The sequence below is a fragment of the Bubalus kerabau genome, chromosome 8 (assembly GCF_029407905.1).
Source record: "Bubalus kerabau isolate K-KA32 ecotype Philippines breed swamp buffalo chromosome 8, PCC_UOA_SB_1v2, whole genome shotgun sequence".
Lineage (NCBI taxonomy): Eukaryota > Metazoa > Chordata > Mammalia > Artiodactyla > Bovidae > Bubalus > Bubalus kerabau.
In genome coordinates, this window is record NC_073631.1 from 15,250,567 (window position 1) to 15,273,986 (window position 23,420).

The following is a 23,420-nucleotide window of genomic DNA, read 5'->3' on the forward strand; positions in this document are numbered from 1 at the left end:
GGCAGTTCTTTTAAGCATATACTTAACCTTTCAAGCCAGCAATTCTACTTGTTGGTAATTTCCAACAGAAATGAAAATGTATGTCTACATAAAGACTTATATGGTAACTTATTTATAATAGACAAAATTGAGAAAAAAAAAAAATGTCTGTCCTGTACTTTACTCTGTATCTTCTGAATGAGAATTTTGCAGGAGGTACAACTTGAGGAATTTTTAATTTTCAGAATGACTCCATTGTCCCATTGCAGTTAGGCAGTTTGAGAACCCGTGCCCTAGACGATCCTGTCCAGTATGGTCAGGCCTCTGGCAGCTTATATTATACTTTTGTGCAGATTTGAGAAACGCAGCTTTCCCCTCCTCCCTCCGTCAACTTTATGTAGAGATTTGCTTCTTCTAGACATTGTATATGAGTGGAATCATAGAGCATGTGATCTTCTGTGACTGGCTTTTTTCACTAGTATAATGTTTTCAAGGTTTATTCATGTTGTAGCATCTATCACATTTCATTTCCAAATAATATTCTATTGAATGCATATTTCATATTTTGTTTATTCTGGCACCAATGGATGGATATTTGGGTTGTTTCTACTTTTGGGCTATTATGAATAATGTTGCTTTGAATATTCATGTGCAAATTTTGTGTGAACAGGTTTTCATTTCTCTTGAGTATATAGTCAGGGGTGGAATTTCTGACTCATATGGTTACTCTGTGTTTAACCCTTTGGAAAACTGCTAGATGCTTATAGTGTTACCAGTAATGTATGTGGATTACAGTGTCTCCACATCTCATGAAGACTTCTTGTTATTTTTTTTTAATTCAATTATAGTTGACTTACAATATGATATTAATTTTGGGTGTACAACACAGTGAATGAATATCTTTATAGGTTATGCTCCATTTAAAGTTACCATCTGTCTTTTTCTTAATATATGTACTGTAGTGTAGTTGATTAGCAGTGCTGTGTTAGTTTGGGTACTATCTGTCTTTTGAGCATAGTCATCTTAGTCACTGTGAAGAGGTATCTTGCTTCAGTTTTGATTTGTAGTCCCCTGATGACTAATGGTGTTGAGCACCTTTTACATATGCTTATTTGCCTTCTGTGTTTCTTCTTTGGAGAAATGCCTATTCAGACCCTTTGCTCATTTTTTTAAATTGAGCTATAATTGACATATAACATTATATTAGTTTCAGGTATACAACATAATGATTTGATATTTACATACATTGTGAAATGATCACCTCAAGAAGTCTAGTTAATATGCCATCACCAGATATAGTTATAAAAATGTTTTTCTTGTGATGAGGATGTTTAAGATCTACTCTCGACAACTTTCAAATATGCAATACAGTATTATTAACTGTAGTCACCACATTGTACATTATATCCCCATGACTCATTTTATAGCAGGAAGACTGTATCTTTTGATCCCCTTTCCCATTCTGCCCATCCCCCAGCCCCATCTATGGCAGTCATCTGTCTGTCTCTGTATCTATGAGCTTGTGGTTTTTGTTTGTTTGTTTGTTTTTTAGATTCCCCATGTAAGTGAGATCATATGGTATTTTTCTTTCTATATCTGACTTACTTTTAAGTTGGATTGTCATTTTATTATTGGGTTGTAACTATTCTTTATAATAGTCTAGATACCAGCCCCAAGTAAGATATATGATACATAAAAATTTTCTTCCAATCTGTGAATTATTGCAAATTAAAACAGTGAGAAATACTACTGGACACCTAGTCGAATGGCCAAAATCTAAAATATGTACAATGCTGATGAGAATGTGATGTAAAAGGAACTTTCATTCATAATTTTGTGCTTTTATCATTTCAAACTTTGTACAGACAGATTACGCATGACTTCTTAACTCTCTCATGACTTTAGTTTCTCCAGTGTCCTTCTCATCCTTTACCCCTAAATAGAGGAGCATAAAAGCATTTTTCAAATACATGAAGGGCTATCATAGAAAAAGGAATTGACTCATTCTATGTAACTCTAGTAGTAGAAGATTACATTCTTTTTAAATTATCTTTTGAATAGTCCTTTAAAACTGAGAAAGTTTTGTCAAAATGCAGCACAATTTATAGTGTCTTTTTGGCCCCAGATCGTATACACCAAGGCAAATAAAAATTATGTCTTTAGACCTTCATCAACTTGCTATACACATTCAAGTTTTGATCATCATTATGTTCTTTCATATGCTAAAACAGGCTGATACATTTGGACTAGCCTGCTGTTCTTTTTCTTAAAAAACAAAAATTCCTTCCAAAACCTTATTTACATGATTTTATTTTTTCTTTCATTGTTGCTGTTACCATAGTCTTAATTATCCATTTAAAATTTAACTTGTTGCCTACTTAACTGACTTCTAGTAACAACCCTCACTGGTAGCTTGGAAGTTGGTAATAATCACCTGTCATACGTAAATAATTTAGCAGACCAGCAAATAGCATTTTCTGTAGCCACTATACTATACTATCAGTTCAGTTCAGTCGCTCAGTTGTGTCCAGCTCTCTGCGACCCCATGAACTGCAGCACGCCAGGCCTCCCTGTCCATCACCATCTCCCGGAGTTCACTCAAACTCATGTCTATTGAGCCGGTGATGCCATCCAGCCATCTCATCCTCTGTCGTCCCCTCTGCTCCTGCCCCCAATCCCTCCCAGCATCAGAGTCTTTTCCAATGAGTCAACTCTTGGCATGAGGTGGCCAAAGTATTGGAGTTTCAGCTTTAGCATCAGTCCTTCCAAAGAACACCCAGGACTGATCTCCTCTAGAATGGACTGGTTGGATCTCCTTGCAGTCCAAGGGACTCTCAAGAGTCTTCTCCAACACCACAGTTCAAAAGCATCAATTCTTTGGTGCTCAGCCTTCTTCACAGTCCAACTCTCACATCCATACATGACCACTGGAAAAACCATAGCCTTGACTAGACGGACCTTTGTTGGCAAAGTAATGTCTCTGCTTTTGAATATGCTATCTAGGTTGGTCATAACTTTCCTTCCAAGGAGTAAGCATCTTTTAATTTCATGGCTGCAGTCACCATCTGCAGTGATTTTGAAGCCCCCAAAATAAAGTCTGACACTGTTTCCACTGTTTTCCCATCTATTTCCGATGAAGTGATGGGACCAGATGCCATGATAATTTATTACATTTTTATTATTAATAACTGAATGATAAATTTTTAGAAGTTTCTTTGGAGATTTCTTACTTTAGGAGTAAAAGACAAAAAAAGCCATAAACTTTTCTTTTTCCTATTTTGGTAAAACTGGTTGAAATGGTACATAGACAAATGAACAGTGTTAGTTTGGTGACAAACAGGAAATCCATCCTTTGTTAGCAATTACTGTCAGAATGAATACTCTTCTAGGCATTGTTGAGGATTTGAAGCAATAAAAATTATTAATATACCAAATTGAAAAAATAAAGAAAAATAAAACAGCCAGCCTGGTCTGGCATCCATTTCCTAGTCTCTCAACTCAGTTTTCCCAGCTCCCCAGGCCCAGCGTCTCATTCCCCAAATATTCTATAAAATAGCCATTATACTATTTTTACATCTTAATATGCCACAATAAGCACATTCTTTAACACAAGGAGAGTTGTGTATTTTAAAAGCATCATGACCAAGATTTTAGAAATAACTAAGAATCTTGGAAAGCATGTTTTAAGCTGGCACTCTATAAAACATAATTACTATTGATATAAAAGTTTGTTAGTATTATGATTCAGTTTTGTTAAACATACTTTTATATATATATATTTTCCTTTTTAAACTTTACGTAGGAATATTGTTAATCTATCTTGTCATTGTCTCAGAATTTTAGGAAGTTCAGATTAACTAGTCTCATGAAAATATAAAGCCACACCTTTATAAAATCATGGAGAAAACTTTGTTGTTGTTATTCAGTTGCTAAATTGTGTCTGACTGTTTGTGACCCTGTGGACTGTAAAACATTCCAGAGTTTGCTCAAATTCATGTTCATTGAGTTGATGATGCGCTCTAACCATCTTATCCTCTGCTGCCCTCTTCTCCTTTTACCTTCAATCTTTCCCAGCATCACGGTCTTTTCCACTGTTACTTTAAACCAAAATTATTAAATTAGTCTTATTCATCCAAAGATTCACTTTTTCACTTTTATTACATGACCTTGGTCTCATATGAAAAAACTTCTAAGCTTCTAGCAGAATCTCCAAGAAGGATTTTTTTCTTAAATGTCTAGTACATTGAAACTCTCATTAGATACTAGAAAATAAAATTTATGAAAGTGATTACTGTTCTCTATGAACCAATTAGATTATCACTCCTTTAATTTCAGAAGCTTTATAATTCAATTTATTAAGACCTTTCTAAATTAGGAACATACTTTGTACTCACATAGTGAAATCATGGCTTCTCTCAGTTCCTACAGCACAGAGAACTTGTAGCTTCAGTTCTGCAACCTTAGGAACAAGTTACGTAATCCAAGAAACACAAAAACTCACTGGTCAAGATTTCAAAGGGCTTTTTCCTTTCTAGGGTTCATGAAATTTTTTTTTAATGAAATGGTTTGAGCTCCCAAATAGATAAAAACCTTTGACAAAGATCTGGGGCTTGGAGATAAATTTTGAATCAGTAAGAGTATCTTAAAAATCAAATATTTTGTCAACTCATTTTTTGCTAGTGGGAATATATTATCAATAAAACTAATTGTGGGTAATTTTTTCCCTTTTCCCAAAGAATACAAGTCAATGACCAGATTGTGGAAGTGGATGGAATCAGCTTGGTGGGTGTCACGCAGAATTTTGCTGCAACAGTTCTAAGAAACACCAAGGGCAATGTCAGGTATGTGGCTTGAGATATATACATGTTGATTACTTGATAATTTGTTGAATTTTAGTTTTCTCTCTAATTGTACCTATAAATATATGTAATTACCAGAAGAATTTTATCTAAATACTAAAAACTTGTCTTTAGTTTAAAATTTTTCCTTCTTTATTGTGATTAGTTCATGTAAGTTAATAAGACTAAAAATTATATTAATAATATTCTAGAAAGACATGAAGATATGAAATATACAGTATCAGTATGGTTAATTGCTGAGCTGTGTTAGTGTTTTCCATCACTAATATAGCAATAATTTCAAGGAAGATAGAATTTCTCAGTAAATATGAATTTAGGCCCCAGATCCCTTCAATAAAATCAGTTATGCAGTAAATTGAAATGATTATACATATATCCAGTGATACATGTTACTTAAGACAAGTAGGTGGAATGATTTAAGGTTGATAAATGCATTTTCAAATCTCTTTCTTGTTTTAAAGAATGGCAAGACTAATCTTTGATAAACTATAACTTTTCCAACTTAATAAGATAGACTATGCATTATTTGGAACCTTAAATTTATATCCAGCCCTGATGTCCTAAAATTTATAGTCTGGAAAACAAATAAAGTAGTTCTGTGCCGACTAAAGTCAAGGTTTTAATAACTTTTAATTTTGGTCGCAGGGTACTTATTTTGTAATGTAGTATTGCTTATGCCTTATCCTTTTCCATAAGTCCTATAAAGAAGCATGTGAGGGGACATTATTTACTGTGTATAATTATGAATGTATTTTAGTGTTATCTTCAAAATGAAACTGCCAAATATTCTGAAAATATTGATGAGTTAATATTGCTATAAAGAGAGTAACAGGATTTTATTACAGCATATTTTATGTTGCACAAGCACAGGTTTACATTTTATAATGTAGACTTTTTCAATTGGAAACATCCTTTAATGATGTAGGGAATGTTAGCCTAAATGACTTCTGTGGGTGCTATGTCAATGATTCAAGAATACGCATCATCCTAAGAAAAGCATGTAAAATAATGAGAAAGAGTGCAGGGAAAATTTGGAGCTGCATGGGCGGGTCCCTCAGTAAATGCGATTGTCTCTGCAGAATTGCCGTCTGTTCTTTAGACAGCGCTTTTCTGTGTCAGGGTAGAACTTGGTTTTGAAGCTGCTCATTATGTTTTGCAGTAAAGTTAAAGTGAAATAAGTAAGAAATATGTTCAACTTATAAGAACATTTCTCAGTTGGAAAAAAGTTTGTAGTTACATAGACTCATAGCCACCCCTTTTTTTCCCTTCATAATTTTGTACTCATTTCAAGCCTTGTACAGATGGCAAATGGCTTCTTAATTGTCTCATGATTTCAGTTTCTCCCTTCTTTAATCTGTCTTCATCTTTACCTCTAATGGAAGAACATAAAAGCAGTTTTTAAGTAAAGGCCTATCATGGAAAAAGCAATCGACTCATTCTACATAACTTGAGTAGTAGAACTAAGACTTGTGGGTAGAAATAATAATTCTTCCTTTGTTATGTCCCTCTTGTCTTAATTTTTTTTCTTCCAACAAGACGCCATAACTTTATTAATAATAGAAACAATACAATTTCCAGCTGTTCTGTGTTTAGTGGCTCAGTCATGTCCGACTCTGTGACCCCATTGACTGTAGCCCGCCAGGCTCCTCTGTCCATTGGGATTTTCCAGGCAAGAATACTGGAGTGGATTGCCAGACTCCTTTCCAGGGGATCTTCCCAACCCAGGGATCAAACCTAGGTCTTCCACATTGCAGGCGGATTCTTTACCAGCTGAGCTAAGGGAAGCCTGTCTCAGCAGCCGCCTCTCCCTATGTTCGTGCTCTAGTGCAACATTGATAGTGCAGTCATCCTCTTTCAAACGTGGATAATGAATGTCCTTCTTCCATTCTTTCTGTTTAAAATTCTTATCTTGAAGACCGTATTTCAGCTCCTTTGCCCTCTAAGAAATCCTCCTTGATCTCCCTGTTTCCTAGTGATCTCTTCTTCCTGATAATATTCATCATTCATACCACTTTTTTTTTACCTCAAGTTTACAGAACATGCTACATTAATTTTTTAAAGGCATGTATTTAATTTCCTCATTTAATTTGTAAAAATCTTAATATCAAAATGGAACCCTTAGCTTCCTTTATTCCCTCAAATTATTTAACCCTAGGTTTAGATTGATGTATAACTCAGGGTCATAATTGAATGTAAGTAAAAAGACTTTTCTCATTTTAACTTATTAGAAATAACACCTGAATCCTCTGAATTTATTTTAGTTGGTAGTTCTTCATAAAATATTAATACAAAAGTGAAAAGTCAAAGTGAAGTCACTCAGTCATGTCCGACTCTTTGCAACCCCATGGACTGTAGCCTACGAGGTTCCTCCACCATGGAATTTTCCAGGCAAGAGTACTGGAGTGGGTTGCCATTTCCTTCTCCAGGAGATCTTCCCGACCCAGGGATGGAACCTGGGTCTCCTACATTGCAAACAGATGCTTTTATGGTCTGAGCCACCAGGGAAACCAAAAATGGGATGAAAAATGTTAGATATATATTTTTAATGAAACTTTATAAACTGAGGGTTTAAAGCATGTATGGTTCTATATTTCTTATTTGTTGGGAGCTAGCTATCACATTTACCGTTTCCTAAAATCTACTTTTTAAAAGGGATATCTAAGAAATCACTAAATTAATTTGAATATTTCAAACTACTAAGTACAGATCAGGAACGAAGGTATGAAACTCATGGCTTTGAGAGCCTGGAAGGAGAAAGATAAGAAACTAGTAGTGATAAGGAAGTTGAACCTGAGATTTGGACATGATTATATTTTAATCACTAAGATTGATTTTTTAACTTATTTCCTGGAAATGCATATGAAATTGGTACCATCATTTGGATATGAATCAAAACCACACAGTGAAATTCTGTTGACTTCACCCACAGTTACAGAGAATTACTTTTATCTGAGCTTAGTCTAATTACTTTTTAAACTTGGAATTGCTGTACCTGAGTTTATGAACTAATAAGTCCTAATGAAAGCCTCATAGAACTCCCAATTTTGACATATTAGAGAAATTATAAGACAAATATTTTTAATATGATAACTTCCAAGGGCATATATATATATATATTTTTTCAACCTTACATCATTTATATGAATTAAACCATATTAGGCCACCCTGAAGAAGTGGTTCAGCTCAAACCAGGCTATATTCCTGGAGGATTAGAAGCTCAGGGATGGCTGAAAGTGTTGGAAAAACACTAGTATTTCCTGTTTTATTGATAGCATTTAAAACTAAGTGATCCTAATGAAATTATGGTGAGTACTATACTAATCATGTTAATTCAATTCAGTTCAGTTGCTCAGTCATGTCCGACTCTTTGCAACCCCATGAACCACAGCACGCCAGGCCTCCCTGCTGCTGCTGCTAAGTCGCTTCAGTCATGTCCAACTCTGTGCGACCCCATAGACAACAGAGTACCAGGCTCCCATGTCCCTGGGATTCTCCAGGCAAGAATACTGGAGTGGGTTGCCATTTCCTTCTCCAATGCATGAAAGTGAAAAGTGAAAGTGAAGTCGCTCAGTCGTGTCCGACTCAGCGACCCCAAGGACTGCAGCCCACCAGGCTCATCCATCCACGGGATTTTCCAGGCAAGAGTACTGGAGTGGGGAGGCCTCCCTATCCATCACCAACTCCCCGAGTATACCCAAACTCATGTCCAATGAGTCAGTGATGCCATCCAACCGTCTCATCCTCTGGCGTCCCCTTCTCCTCCTGCCCTCAGTCATTCCCAGCATCAGGGTCTTTTCAAATGAGTCAGCAATTCACAACAGGTGGCCAAAATATTGGACTCTCAGCTTCAACATCAGTCCTTCCAATGAACACCCAGGATTGATCTCCTTTAGGATGGACTGGTTGGATCTCCTTGCAGTCCACAGGACTATCAAGAGTCTTCTCCAACACCACAGTTCAAAAGCATCACTTTTCGCTCAGCTTTCTTTATAGTCCATCTCTCACATCTGTACATGACCACTGGAAAATCCATAGCCTTGACTAGATACACCTTTGTTGGCAAAGTAATGTCTCTGCTTTTTAATATGCCATCTAGGTTGGTTGTAACTTTTCTTCCAAGGAGTAAGCATCTTTTAATTTCGTGGCTGCAATCATCATCTGCAGTGATTTCGGAGCCCCAAAATAAAGTCAGCCATGTATCCACTGTTTCCCCATCTATTTGCCATGAAGTGATGAGACTGGATGCCATGATCTTAGTTTTCTGGATGTTGAGCTTTAAGCTACCTTTTCACTCTCCTCTTTCACTTTCATCAAGACGCTCTTTAGTTCTTCTTCACTTTCTGCCATAAGGGTGGTATCATCTGCATATCTGAAGTTACTGATATTTCTCCCGGCATTCTTGATTCCAGCTTGTGCTTCTGCCAGCCTAGTGTTTCTCATGATGTAGTCTGCATATAAGTTAAATAAGCAGGGTGACAATATACAGCCTTGACATACTCCTTTTCCTATTTGGAACCAGTCTGTTGTTCCATGTCCCGTTCTAACTGTTGCTTCCTGACCTGCATACAGATTTCTCAGGAGGCAGGTCAGGTGGTCTGGTATTCCCATCTCTTGAAGAATTTTCCACAGTTTACTGTGATCCACACAGTCAAAGGCTTTGGCGTAGTCAATAAAGCAGAAATAGATATTTTTCTGGAAATCTCTTGCTTTTTCGATGACTCAGCAGATGTTGGCAATTTGATCTCTGGTTCCTCTGCCTTTTCTAAAACCAGCTTGAACATCTGGAAGTTCACGGTTCACGTATTGTTGAAGCCTGGCTTGGAGAATTTTGAGCATTACTTTGCTAGTGTGTGAGATGAGTACAATTGTGCAGTAGTTTGAGCATTCTTTGGCATTGCCTTTCTTTGGGATTAGAATGAAAACTGACCTTTTCCAGTCGTGTGGCCACTGCTGAGTTTTCCAAATTTGCTCACATATTGAGTGCAGCACTTTCACAGCATTATCTTTTAGAATTTGAAATAGCTCAACTGGAATTCCATTACCTCCACTAGCTTTGTTCATAGTGATGCTTCCTAAGGCCCACTTGATTTCACATTCCAGGATGTCTGGCTGTAGGTGAGTGATCACACCATCATGATTATCTGGGTTGTGAAGATCTTTTTTGTATAGTTCTTCTGTGTATTCTTGCCACCTCTTCTTAATATCTTTTGCTTCTGTTAGGTCCATACCATTTCTGTCCTTTATTGAGCCCATCTTTGCATGAAATATTCCCTTGGTATCTCTAATTGTCTTGAAGAGATCTCTAGTCGTTCCCATTCTGTTGTTTTCCTCTATTTCTTTGCATTGATTGATGAGGAAGGCTTTCTTATCTCTCCTTGCTCTTCTTTGGAACTCTGCATTCAAATGGGTATATCTTTCCTTTTCTCCTTTGCTTTTGGCTTCTCTTCTCTTCACAGCTATTTGTAAGGCCTCCTGAGACAGCCATTTTGCTTTTTTGCATTTCTTCTTCTTGGGGATGGTCTTGATCCCTGTCTCCTATACAATATCATGAACTTCCGTCCATAGTTCATCAGGCACTCTGTCTCTCAGATCTAGTCCCTTAAATCTCGTTCTCCCTTCCACTGTATAATCATAAAGGATTTGATTTAGGTCAAGTCCGGGAGTTGGTTATGGACAGGGAGGCCTGGTGTGCTGCGGTTCATGGGGTCGCAAATAGTCAAATGTGAGTGAGCGACTGAACTGACTGACTGACTGATACCTGAATGTTCTAGTGGTTTTCCCCACTTTGTTCAATTTAAGTCTGAATTTGGCCATAAGGAGTTCATGATCTGAGCCACAGTCAGCTCCCGGTCTTGTTTTTGCTGATTGTTTAGAGCTTCTCCATCTTTGACTGCAAAGAATATAATCAATCTGAACTTGGTGTTGAGCATCTGGTGATGTCTATGTGTAGAGCCTTCTCCTGTGTTGTTGGAAGAGGGTATTTGCTATGTCCAGTGCGTTCTCTGGCAAAACTCTATTTGCCTTTGCCGTGCTTCATTTTGTCCTCCAAGGCCAAATTTGCGTGTTACTCCAGGTGTTTCTTGATTTCCTACTTTTATATTCTAGTCCCCTGTAATGAAAAGGACATCTTTTTTGGGTGTTAGTTCTAAAATGTCTTATAGGTCTTCATAGAACCGTTCAACTTCAGCTTCTTCAGCATTCCATAGACTTGGATTACTGTGATATTGAATGGTTTGCCTCAGAAACGAACAGAGATCATTCTGTCATTTTTGAGACTGCATCCAGGTACTGCATTTTGGACTCTTTTATTGACTATGATGGCTACTCCATTTCTTCTAAGGGATTCTTGCCCAAAGTAGTAGATATAATGGTCATCTTAGTTAAATTCACCCATTCCAGTCCATTTTAGTTTGTTGCTTCCTAGAATGTCGACGTTCTCTCTTGCCATCTCCTGTTTGACCACTGCTAATTTGCCTTGATTCATGGACCTAACATTCCCGGTTCCTATGCAATATTGCTCTTTACAGCATTGGACCTTGCTTCTGTCACCAGTCACATCCACAACTGGGTGTTGTTTTTCTTTGGCTCCATCCCTTCATTCTTTCTGGAGTTATTTCTCCACTGATCATGTTAATTACTTTAAGTAATTGATTAAAGAATGGACTCATAGGACTTAAATAGTTTATGTTCAGAAGTGACATAACACAACGACAGTAGGCTGAGAAAGACAAGTATTGAAGGAGTGGGCATGGAGGAATCAGACAGTCTTCCTTATAATCCGTCTACTGGATTTCACAGGACTTGTTGATCTCCAGATTTTAAACTACTGTGGTTATGGGCATGATACCAAGAAGCCCAAAGGTAATGTGTGGTATGGGCTCTCGTAGTGTTAAGGTTTCAGTTACCCCTAATCTGCAGATAAAAGGACAATTACAGTGAGAATCTCAGCAGGCTTTTTTGGAGAAATTAATATTTTTTACAAAGAACAAAGTTGGAGGACTTCTACTGTCTGAAAACTACACTAGTCAGAGTAGTCTGGTTTAAGCATAAGGATAAAAATATAGATTAATGGAACAGAATAGACAGTTTCAATATAGACCTGCACAGACAGAACAATTGATTTTTGACAGATGCACCAAGGTAATTCAGTGGGGAAAATTGCAATCTTTTTAAAAAATAAATGGTGCTGGAACAATTGGATAACCACATGAAAAAAAAAATGACCTTCTTCCTATGGTGTGTACAAAAATTAACTCATGATTGATAATAGGCCTTAGTGCAACAGTTGAAACAAAAAAGTTTCTAGAAAGCAGGCAAAAATCTTTATGATCTTGGGTTAATGAAAGATCTTTTCGCATGCAAAAGCAAGAAATATAAGAAAAAGAAATGATAAATGAAACTATCAAAGTTTAAAATGTTTTTTTGAAAAAATACCCTTAAAACAAAAGAGCCAGCTGCAGATTAATATTTCCAAAATAATTATCTAATAAGGGAGTGTTAATTAGAAGATATGAAGAACTCTTTGTAATTCAGTAAGAACATATATAGGCATCCCTGATGGCTCAGACAGTTAAGAATCTGGCTGCAGTGCAAGGGACCTGAGTTAGATCCCTGGGTCAGGAAGATCCTCTGGAGAAGGGAATGGCTACCGACTCCAGTATTCTTGCCTGGGAAGTCCCATGGACAGAGGAGCCTGGCCAGGTATAATCCATGGGGTCGCCAAGAGCTGGACACGACTGAGTGACTGACACTTTCTGTTTCAAGAACATATACAACCCTATTCAAAACCTACAGATGAATTAACAAGATAACTTCACCAAGGAAAGATAAAGCACCTGACATGCTGCTCAACTCTTAATCATTGGGGAAATGCAGATTAAATCCACAGTGAGATAAAGCTACACACTCACTAGAATGGCTGAAATTTAAATGACCGATACTGCTGTGCTCTGACGAGGACGTGGAGCAACTTTAACATCCATTCACTGTTGACGGAAATTCAAAATAACACAACCACTTTGCAGAACTGTTTAGCAAGTTCTTATAAAAGTTAAACATACACTTATACCAGCCAGCAGTTCTACTCCCAGCTATTTACTCAAGAGCAATAAAAAGAAATACCTACCCAAAGGCTCACACTCGCACATTCATAGGAGCTTCATTCCAAAAGCTCCAAACTGGAAAGAAATGAAATGTCCTTTAACTGATACATGCATTTACAAATTGTATTATATTCCATACACTGAAATATTTCTTAGCAATACAAAGGAATGAATATATATTTATTTGTTTATATATTAAATAAATGTATATGCCAATATATTTAACACCATGTATGACTCTGAAAACTATTTATATTGAGTAAAAAGCGAGACACAAAAGGCTTTACACTGCCTGATTCCATTTAAAATGCATTGAATAAAAAGGGAACATTTGTGAGGTGACAAAATGTACTCTGTTGTGCTTACTGTGCTTGTTATACAACTGTATACATATTTATCAAAACATATTATAGAATTTAAGGTTGGTAAATTTTGTTGTAAATAAATTTGACCTCAGTAAAACTGATTTTTTAAATGTGTGATAATAGTTACAGGTAACTTTAAAAGTGCTGTGCTAACTAATTATATTGAAGTGATGGTAATTATAAAGGAGGATCATGTTTATTTAAGAAGGCAGATGCAGTCAAACAATTTCATTAGCAATATGTACATTTTATTGTGCTTTATACTTTTATTTTTAAAATATTTTATTATTGGGTTCTTACTAGAAAAAAAAATATATATCTATATAAAATTCTTTATGTCTGGACTTCTTTCCTTTTTCAAACATGGACTTGCAACATAACTTTTAGGAAATCAAGTTTTTGGGTCTGTAGCTTTAATTGGGACTTGACTGTCTTGTTTACTACTATGTGCCTGGCATAGTTGGTGTACCTATTGTTGCATGACATATCACTCCCCAATTTAATGACTTGGAACAACAAACTTATTATCTCATAGCTTCTGTGATCCGCTTCCCAGCTTTCTTGTGGGAGCCTCTCTACAGAGATTCATCACAACATGGAAACTAGATTCCCCAGAGGGAGTGATCCAGGGAGTGGATCCAGCCAAGATGCAGTCTGTCATTTTTCATTTTGCTGAAGTGACATCCCATCAGTTCTGTATTTTATTTGATAAAAGTAACCCAACAAGTGCACCCCACACTCAAGGGGAGAGAATTCCACAGGACATAAATGTAAGAATACAGAGATTACTTGAATTCAGCTTAGAGGCTGCCTGCTATGTAGTGATCAGTAACTAGTTGGACAGAGGGATGGATAGGCAGACAGATTAATGTTATTCCATAATATGTGTTAATGTTGCATACCCTATCTTAAGAAGAACCCCAAAAACCTTGAGACATTTTAAGAAAGACTGACCTTTGGATGGTGAGAGGTCTAAACATTTTTCCTTCTATATATGAAAGATTCTAAAAACTTTTGCCTAAAAAATAGAAAACATTTAAAAGACATGGTCACAATTGTAAAGCATTTGAAAGAATGAACTCTGGAACACGGATTGTGTGCGTGCTAGGTTGCTTCAGCCATGTCTGACTCTTTGCAACCCAATGACCTCTAACCTGCCAGGCTCTTCTGTCCAAAGGCTTCTCTAGGCAAGAATACTGTGGAATGGATTGCCGTGCCCTCCTCCAGGGGATCTTCTCCACCCAGGGATCAAATCTGTGTCTCTTATGTCTCTTGCATAGGCAAGTGCGAGTCTTTACCACTAGTGCCACCTGGGAAGCCCAGAATGCAGACTAGCTGGTGTTTTTAACTCCAGACAGGCTTCTTTGTGCTGAAAGGAAGCTGTTATTGGAAAGTGATGCTATAGTAGAAATTGTGCTTCTGTATGAGAAATTTCTAATAAATTGGATGTTTGCTTGTCAGCACCATTCACATTAAATTTTAAATGCTTTCTGGCAAGTACTTACTACTTATCCTCAATCACTATGCATTCATCATGCTTTTATCTCCAGTGAATATATTTAACTACTTTTTGACATTAAGCCATAAAAATCTTCTGAAGGTTACGATTTTATAGAAACTGTAGTCGCAGACGATAGAAAACAAATTAATCTGAGATTCTTTTTTTTTTTTTTTAAATCTGAGATTCTTAAATATTGCTCTGTCCTTGTTGGAAGAGTTTAAAATATAAGTGAATGATAAGTGAGCTTTTTATAGACGTGCTCATGTTTATTTTGGGTTCTCTCCTGGGCATGTAATTTCTAAATATGAGAACTTTAAAAAATACTTTTTACTTAATATCATTGTATATTTGAGATTTCCACTTGAAATGCCTTGAATATTGAAATGTTTTCAATTCATTAACAGCATTTTAATGAGAATGTTTGTTTCCATGATAACCCAAGGGGAAATTGAGAGTTTCACTTTTTTAAAGAGCCTGGGTTTTGTGGTGGAGTGTCATAAATAATGGAGGGCAGTGAGAACATTGTCATGTTCATGGTCATGTCACATCATGGAAATTGTGAGTTATTGTAGATTTTGTATTTGCCTTACTTGCAAGACCATCCCCTTTCCCTCAGATAAGGGGAGCAGCCACTCTAAAGTTGGGATCATGGATAGTAAAATTTTACACTTGTATATGTGAAAATGGGCTTCCTTGCTGGCTCAGATGGTTAAGAATCCTCCTGCAGTGCAGGAACCCAGGTTCGATCCCTGGGTTGGGAAGATCCCCTGGAGAAGGGAATGGCAACCCACTCCAGTATTCTTACCTGGAGAAGTCCATGGACAGAGGAGCCTGGTGGGCTTTAGTCCATGGGGTCGCAAAGAGTTGGACACAGCTGAGAGACTAACGCTTTCATACATGAAAATGGTCAGCAACTGGTGAGAGAATATTAAAGACAGTAGGGATTTCAGGAAACTACTTAAAGGAGACTTTGGCTTAATGAGACTTTTTCTGGTGTTACTATATACAAATTAACATTTAAAAAATTCTTTTTAATATTTGTGTGTGTAAATGTTTAAACCTGAGCCAGTATTCCTGCCCTGTAAATAGGTTCATCTGTACCATTTTTCTATTAATAGATTCTATATATGTGCATTAATATATGCTGTTCTTTCTCTTTCTAACTTCACTCTATATAACAGTTATAGTTATGGTTATAGACTGTATGTATGTAGTCCAGGTTCATCCTTTTCCCTCTTCATGGCTCACCAATGATCTAGAGGGGTGGGAGGGAGGCTCAAGATGTTATGTGGTAGAAACCAACACACCATTGTAAAGCAATTATCCTCCAATTGAAAGTTTTAAAAATGTTTACCACCGCACCCCCCCCCCCCATAAAAAAACTTGAGGCATCAGAGCTAACTATTAAACAGAGAAATGTCATTTCTTGAAAGGATGTAGCATTTTAAAAAATATGTCCTTGACATAGGTTAATGTGAGGGTTAGGCAGTGTTTTTTAAATAATTCAACTACTTCTTTTGACGTTGAACTATAGTGTAAATAAAGCTCTATATAATCAGAATTGAGTTAGATAGAAAATTAATTTCTAGTAACTAATGCTTACAATTAAGTTAAATTTTTAAAATATCTGGCTTTAAATAACAAACACTTTGTAGCTGAATATAAAATTTTTTAAATGCTAAAATATATAGTATATTAATCTAGATCCAATATGGGAAGGAAAATATGTAAGAATCTGCAAGTATAAGCAAGAGGTAAAAGCTTGGATGTGCAGGACTTCAACTTCTGAATACAATCAGCAAATTTTAGTGAAGGGGGCTGGATATACTTTTGCCATCACTTGCTCAGTAGAATTAAGCCAAATATTTGAAAAGTTATGAACTTCATACTTTAAAATGTCATCAAATGTAAAACAAGTGAGTTTTTACCAAAATGTTTAAAAGAACCATGTGATTTTGTTATCCAAGGCTCAAGTAAAATGATAGCTGGTCTTATGCATCTATTTTTTATTTTGCTTTTTAAAGATAATACAGATTTGGTCTATATATAATAAATATTGTTTAAAGAATATTTGAATGAAAGAATTGATTTTATAAGAACTAATACTATATCCTGGTTTGTTGTTGTTGTTCATTTGCTAAGTCATGTCCGACTCTTTGCAACCCCATAGACTGAAGCACGCCAGGCTCCTCTGTCCTCATCTATCTCCTGGAGTTTGCTCAGATTCATGTCCAGTGAGGTGGTGATACCATCCAACCATCACATCCTCTGCCACTGTCTCATCCTTTTGCCTTCAGTCTTTCCCAGCATCAGGGTCTTTTCCAGTGAGTTGGCTGTTTGCATCAGGTGGCCCAAGTATTGGGAGCTTCAGCTTCAGCATCAGTCCTTCCAATGAATATTTAGGGTTGATTTCCTTTCGGATTGACTGGTTTGATCTTGCAGTCCGTGGGAGTCTGAAGAGTCTTCTACTGCACCACAGTTTGAAGGCATCAATTCTTCGGTGCTCAGCCTTCTTTATGGTCCAACTCTCACATCCCAGTTTAGCTTTTCCTTTTTTTGATTAGCTGAATTCCACAATTATAATTTAAAATTTTTGATGTCATAATAAGAGCCATATTTGACTAACATAATACTTCTATTAGAATAGCTTATGTCTGAAAAAGAGAACACTCATAAATCATCAAATCATCATCTTTCAACATAACCTTCTCACATCATTCACAGGAAACATGTAGGATCTTTATGACTATAATTCAGCAAATTGTAAATAGAATTTTATAGTTGTTTTGTTTTTGTTTGACAGCTCACTGGAAAATTCAATAAACAAATCAGATGATTTCTTTATAATCTCATCATCTAAACTCCATAGGACAGGGCATGGACATTGCTGTGTCTGATTATAGATGGAAAGAATAGGGAAAACTGATTTATCTCCTTTTCTTATTTTATCTCAGCCTTGAAGGGGAGAGGGGGCAGTTCTTTGTGAAATAATTCATGTTGTAACATTACACTTGTTTTAAACACTAGAAACAAGCTGTGCTAAAAACATAAACCCTAGTAATAGATTTTGTTTTTAATATTGCCATTATTTGTCAGTCATAAGCTTAGAAAATATCTAATTTTTAATTTAAATGTCACATTACAGGTTTTTTTTTTTTTTTTTTTACCTCATTCTTTATATCTGAACTGCAAAAGATCACATCATTCCTTATTGAAGCAAGGAAAAAAATTGGAAAGTAACAAGAAAAATATTTTTCTCTTAATTTAAAGTTTATAAACAGGATGATTTGACAGTATGTGTTATCATTTCAGTCAGGGATAATGTCTAAAATATAAATAATAATTGCACAAAAATGTCAGTTAATTTGGTCACATGTATTTCAAGAATCTGATGGTTGCTGGCAATCATTTTTGATGATTTTTTAAATTCCATATAAAATGATTATATAATCCATACTTTCCTGTTTCAATCACAGCTCAGATTAAGGTTTTCAGAGCGCAGTTCAGTGCAGTGTTTCATCATTTTTCCTGTGGTTGGTTTAGGAGAACCTCTCTTTCAAAATTAGTGAGCGCAAATAAGTAATTTAGATAGTGTGTACATATAGTATTTTGAAATGCATTCAATCCCATATAGAAATGTATATATTACCTAGATAAAGGCAACATAAAACATTTATTAAATATTCTCTAGGTACCAGGCCATTAGTAAAGCTTTTTATATGGATTATATAATATTTGTTTGTTATTGTTACATTTATTGTACATATTTGGAAATTAAGGATTTAGAAATATTGATACACTCAAGGTCACAAAGTCAATAAGTCATGTTTATGGTTTAGTGTATTTGTTCTATCAAAACCAGTCTTTTATTTTATGTACACTTTCAATCTAAATTATACTATCACAGTATGTCCATACTCTCAATCTATACTTGAATAATAACCTTACTTTAAATTTTACATTTTCTACTCATTTCTCTGCTAGGTTATACACATACAATAGGACACATTTATAAAGACAGTTTTAAAGTGGGCCAAATGTTTAGAATATATAGAAAGGTAATTTGAATGTTACCCATTTTCCAAATAGAAAGTTTTATTAGTCTTATCATAATAATGGGCTTCCCAGGTAGTGCTAGTGGTAAAGTTTATCTGCCTACCAGTGCAGAAGACATAAAAGACACTGGTTTGATCCCTGAATAGGAAAGATCTCCTGGAGGAGGGCATGGCAGCCCATTCCAGTATTCTTGCCTGGAAAATCCTATGGACAGAGGAGCCTGGTGGGCTATAGTCCATAGGGTTGCAAAGAGTCAGACACGACTGAAGCAACTTAGCACATCATTATAATAGTGCCTTAAAGACTTTTCATGTCTATACCACTTTTTATTCTTATGTCACTCTATTAGACATATGAGGTAGATACTAATTTTCACATGAGGGAGATAAGGCATAGAGAATAGTTTAGTTTCAATTCTGTGTGCTTTCCCTTGGGACCACACTTATCATGATGATATTCTATTATTACAAATCTGTACTGTAAATTATACCATATTATAAGATGTTACAGATGTGATAACTGGGAACTATAACATGACCCAAATTTGCTGCCTGAATTAAGATATCTATCTATATATATATAATTCAACATAAAATTTTTAAGTAAATGCAGATAGATCAGTGAACTGGAAGACAGAGTAATGTATATCACCTAGATTGAGCAGAAAAAAAAATTTAAGAAACGAGGATAGTTTAAGAGACCTCTGGGACGACATCAAGCATATAGGGGCCCAGATGGAGAAGAGAGAAAGGGGCAGAGAATTTACTTGACGAAATAAAAGCTGAAAACATCCATAACCTTGGAAAGGAACAGACACCCAGATCCAGGGAGTACAGAGTGTCCAAACAAGATGAACCCAAAGAGACCCACACCAAGACAGATTATAATACTTAGAAGGGCATAAATTAAAGGTACAGAATCTTGAAAGCAGCAGAGAAAGTCAACCGGTTACATTATAAGTGAACTCCCATGTGACTGTTAGCTTACTTTTCAGCAGAAACTTTTTAGGCAGAAGCCATTTCCTTCTCCAATGCATGAAAGTGAAAAGTGGAAGTGAAGTCGCTCAGTCATGTCTGACTCTTAGCGATCTCATGGACTGCAGCCCACCAGGCTCCTCCGTCCATGGGATTTTCCAGGCAAGAGTACTGGAGTGGGGTGCCATTGCCCCATAACTAAATGGTACCATATATTTAAAGTGATGAAAGGAAAAAACCTACAACCAAGAATACTCAGGAGGGTTATTATTAGGATTTGAAGGGGAAATAGAATTTTATAGATAACCAAAAACTGAAAGTTTTCAAACCGCTAAGTCAGCTTTAAGAGAAATGTTAAAAGACTTCTCTAAGGAGAGAAGACAAAAAATAGAAACACAACTAGAAACATTTAAATTACAGAAGAAAAAGGCAAACATACAGTAAAAGTAGTATCAGCCATGTATAAAGTTAGTAGTAGAGTTAAAAGACAAAAGTAAAAGCATCCATATCTACAATAACTAAAGGATACAAAACCCAAAAAAGATGTAAAATGTGGTAACAAGAAAGTTAAATGTGATTTGGAGGAGTAAAAATGCAGGGTTGTTAGAATATAGTTGAACTTGAGATCACTAACTTATAATAAACACATATACATTGGTGTTATAGATGAACCTCCTGGTAATCACAAGTCAGAAACCTATAATAGATACACACACATATGCAAGAAAAGAGAAGGGAATCCAGACGTAACATTAAAGACAGTTGTCAAATCACAAGGAAAGAGAGTAAAAGAAGAAACAAAAAGAACTACAAAACCCCCGAAACAGTAAACACAGTGACAGTAAGTACATACCTATCAACAGTTACTTGAAATGTGAATGGATTAAATGGTCCAATCAAAAGATATAGAGAGGCTGAATGGAGTGAAAAACAAGGCCCACATGTATGCTGCCTGGATGAGAGTCATTTCAGATCTAAAGACACACACAGACTGAAAACAAAGGGCAGGAAAGAGGTTTTACATGCAAATGGAAACAAAAAGAAAGCTGGGCAGTACTTATATCAGATAAGATAGACTTTAAAACAAAGACTGCAGTAAGAGATAAAGAAGGACATTGCATAATGATGAAGGGATCAATTCAACAAGAAAATTAACAATTGTAAATATGTGTATACCCAACATAGGAGCACCTAAATGCATACAGCGCATGTTAACAAACACAAAGGGAGAGATTGAGAGTGATACAATAATAGTAGGGGACTTTAACAGGCCACTTATATCAACAGGAAGATCTTGTAGACAGAAAATCAATATGGAAACACTGTTCCAAAATGACAGATTAGACCACATGGATTTTGTAAGTTTCATGAAATTTAAGAAGATTGAAATCACATCAAGTATCTTATTCTGCAACAGTGCTAATGAGACCATTACTATAAGGAGGAAAAAACCTGCAAAAAACACAAACGTGGAAGCTAAACAATATGCTCCTAAACAACCAATGGGTTACTGAAGGAATCAAAGAAGGAACTGAAACACTGTTGGAGACAAATAAAAATGGAAACACAATGATTGGTATCTATGGAACATAATAAAAGCAGTTCTAAGAGGAAAGTTTACAGTGATACCAGATTACTTCAGGAGACAGAAAAAAATCTCAAATAAATAATCAAACCTTATACCTAAAGGAGCTAGAAAATGAGGGACAAGCAAAACTTGAAATTAGTAGAAGGAAAGAAATCATAAAAATCAGAGGAAAAGTAAATGAAATAGAGACTTAAAAAAAGAAAGAAAGAAAAAGATCAACGAAACTAAGACCTGGTTCTTGAAAAGACAAACAAAATTGGTAAACTTTAGCCAGACTCATCATGGGCCCAAATAAAATCAGTAGTAAAAGAGAAGTTAGAACTGACACCATTGAAATGCAAAGAAACATAAGAAATTACTATGAACTGTTACATACCTTCTAGGTTGTAAAAGACAATCTAGAAGAAATGAAAAAATTCCTAGAAATATACAGTTCCAAAGATTGATTGAGAAAGAAATAGGAAATATGAGCAAACTGATTACCAGTAATGGCATTGAATCACTGATTTAAAAATCTGCCCCCGCCCCCCAATAAAAGTCCAGGACTAAATGGCCTCACCAATGAGTTCTACCATACATTTAAAGGACGATTGAAATCTGTCCTTCTCAAGCTACTTCAAAAATCTGAAGGGAAAGGAGTGCTTCTGAACTCATTCTATGAGGTCAGCATCACCCTGGTACTAAAACCAGATGGAATTACTACACAAAAAAGAGAATCAAGGTCAATGTCACTGATAAAGCTAGATGTAACAATTTTCAACAAAATATTAGCAAACTGAATTCAACAGTACATTAAAAGGAATATATAATAACATGGTCAGGTGGAATTTATCCCAGTGGTGCAAGGATAGTTTGGTATACAAAAATCAATGTCATAACATTATCAAATTGAAAAAAATTTTATTATCTCAATAGATGTAGAAAAACTTTTATCAAAATTCAACATGCATTTATGATAAACAATAGAGAGGGAACTTACCCCAACATAATAAGAGACATATATGACAGACCCACAGCCAATGTCATACCCAATGGTGAAAAGCTGAAAGCATTTCTACTAGGATCAGGATCAAAACAAGGATGCCAATTGCTGCCACTTTATTTAATATAGTATTGTAAGTCCTAGCCACAGCAGTCAAATAAGAAAAATAAATAGAAGGAATACAAATTGAAAAGGAAGAATTAAAACTATCATTGTTTGCGATGACCTGATTCTATATAGTAGGAGGAGGAGGAGTCGAGTAGAGGTGTTAGTTGCTCAGTTGTGTCCAACTCTTTGTGACCCAGTGGACTGTAGCCTGCCAGGCTCATCTGTCCATGGAATGCTCCAGGCAAGAATCCTGGAGTGGATTACCATTTCCTTCTCCCATACTATATATAGAAAATCCTAAAGTCGCCATTAAAAAAACTTAGAACTAACAAATGAATTCAGTAAAGTGACAGGCCTCAAAATTAATATCCAAAAGTTTTCTATGATTCTATACACTGACAACAAAACATCAGAAAGAGAAATTAAGAAAACAACCCAATTTACAATTGTATTCTAAAGAATAAAATGCCTGTGAATGAAGTGTTAGTCACGCAGTCATGCCCAACTCTCTGCGGCCCCATGAACTGTAGCCTCCCAGGCTCCTCTGTCCATGGAATGCTCCCGGGGATCTTCCTAACCCAGATTGAACCTGGGTCTCCTGCATTGCAGGCAGATTCTTTTATATCTGAGCCACCACCTGGGAATAAACCTAACTAAAGCAATACAAGACTTGTACTCAGAAAACTGTAAGACACAGAGGGAAGAAACTGAAGGTGACATAAACAAATGGAAATAATATACCATGTTTATGGATTGGAAGACTTAACATTGTCAAAATACTCCTTAGGCAATCTATAGATTGAGTGTAATCAGTATCAAAATGCCAAAATCATTTTTCACACAACTACAGCAAATAATCATAGTCAATTAATCAAAAGAGGCAAACATATAAAATGGGGCAAAGAC

General features: G+C 35.9%; 1 protein-coding gene across 7 annotated transcripts in view; it reads left to right on the plus strand.

Annotated features, from left to right (window-relative positions):
• PPP1R9A (protein phosphatase 1 regulatory subunit 9A) overlaps nt 1–23,420 on the plus strand; it is a 339,158-nt gene that overhangs the window by 200,524 nt on the left and 115,214 nt on the right. For all 7 annotated transcript variants that reach the window (XM_055589752.1, XM_055589751.1, XM_055589754.1 and 4 more), the window contains exon 5: nt 4,716–4,820. In XM_055589752.1, the coding sequence (XP_055445727.1) occupies nt 4,716–4,820 (105 nt within the window). The remainder of the gene's footprint in view (nt 1–4,715; nt 4,821–23,420) is intronic.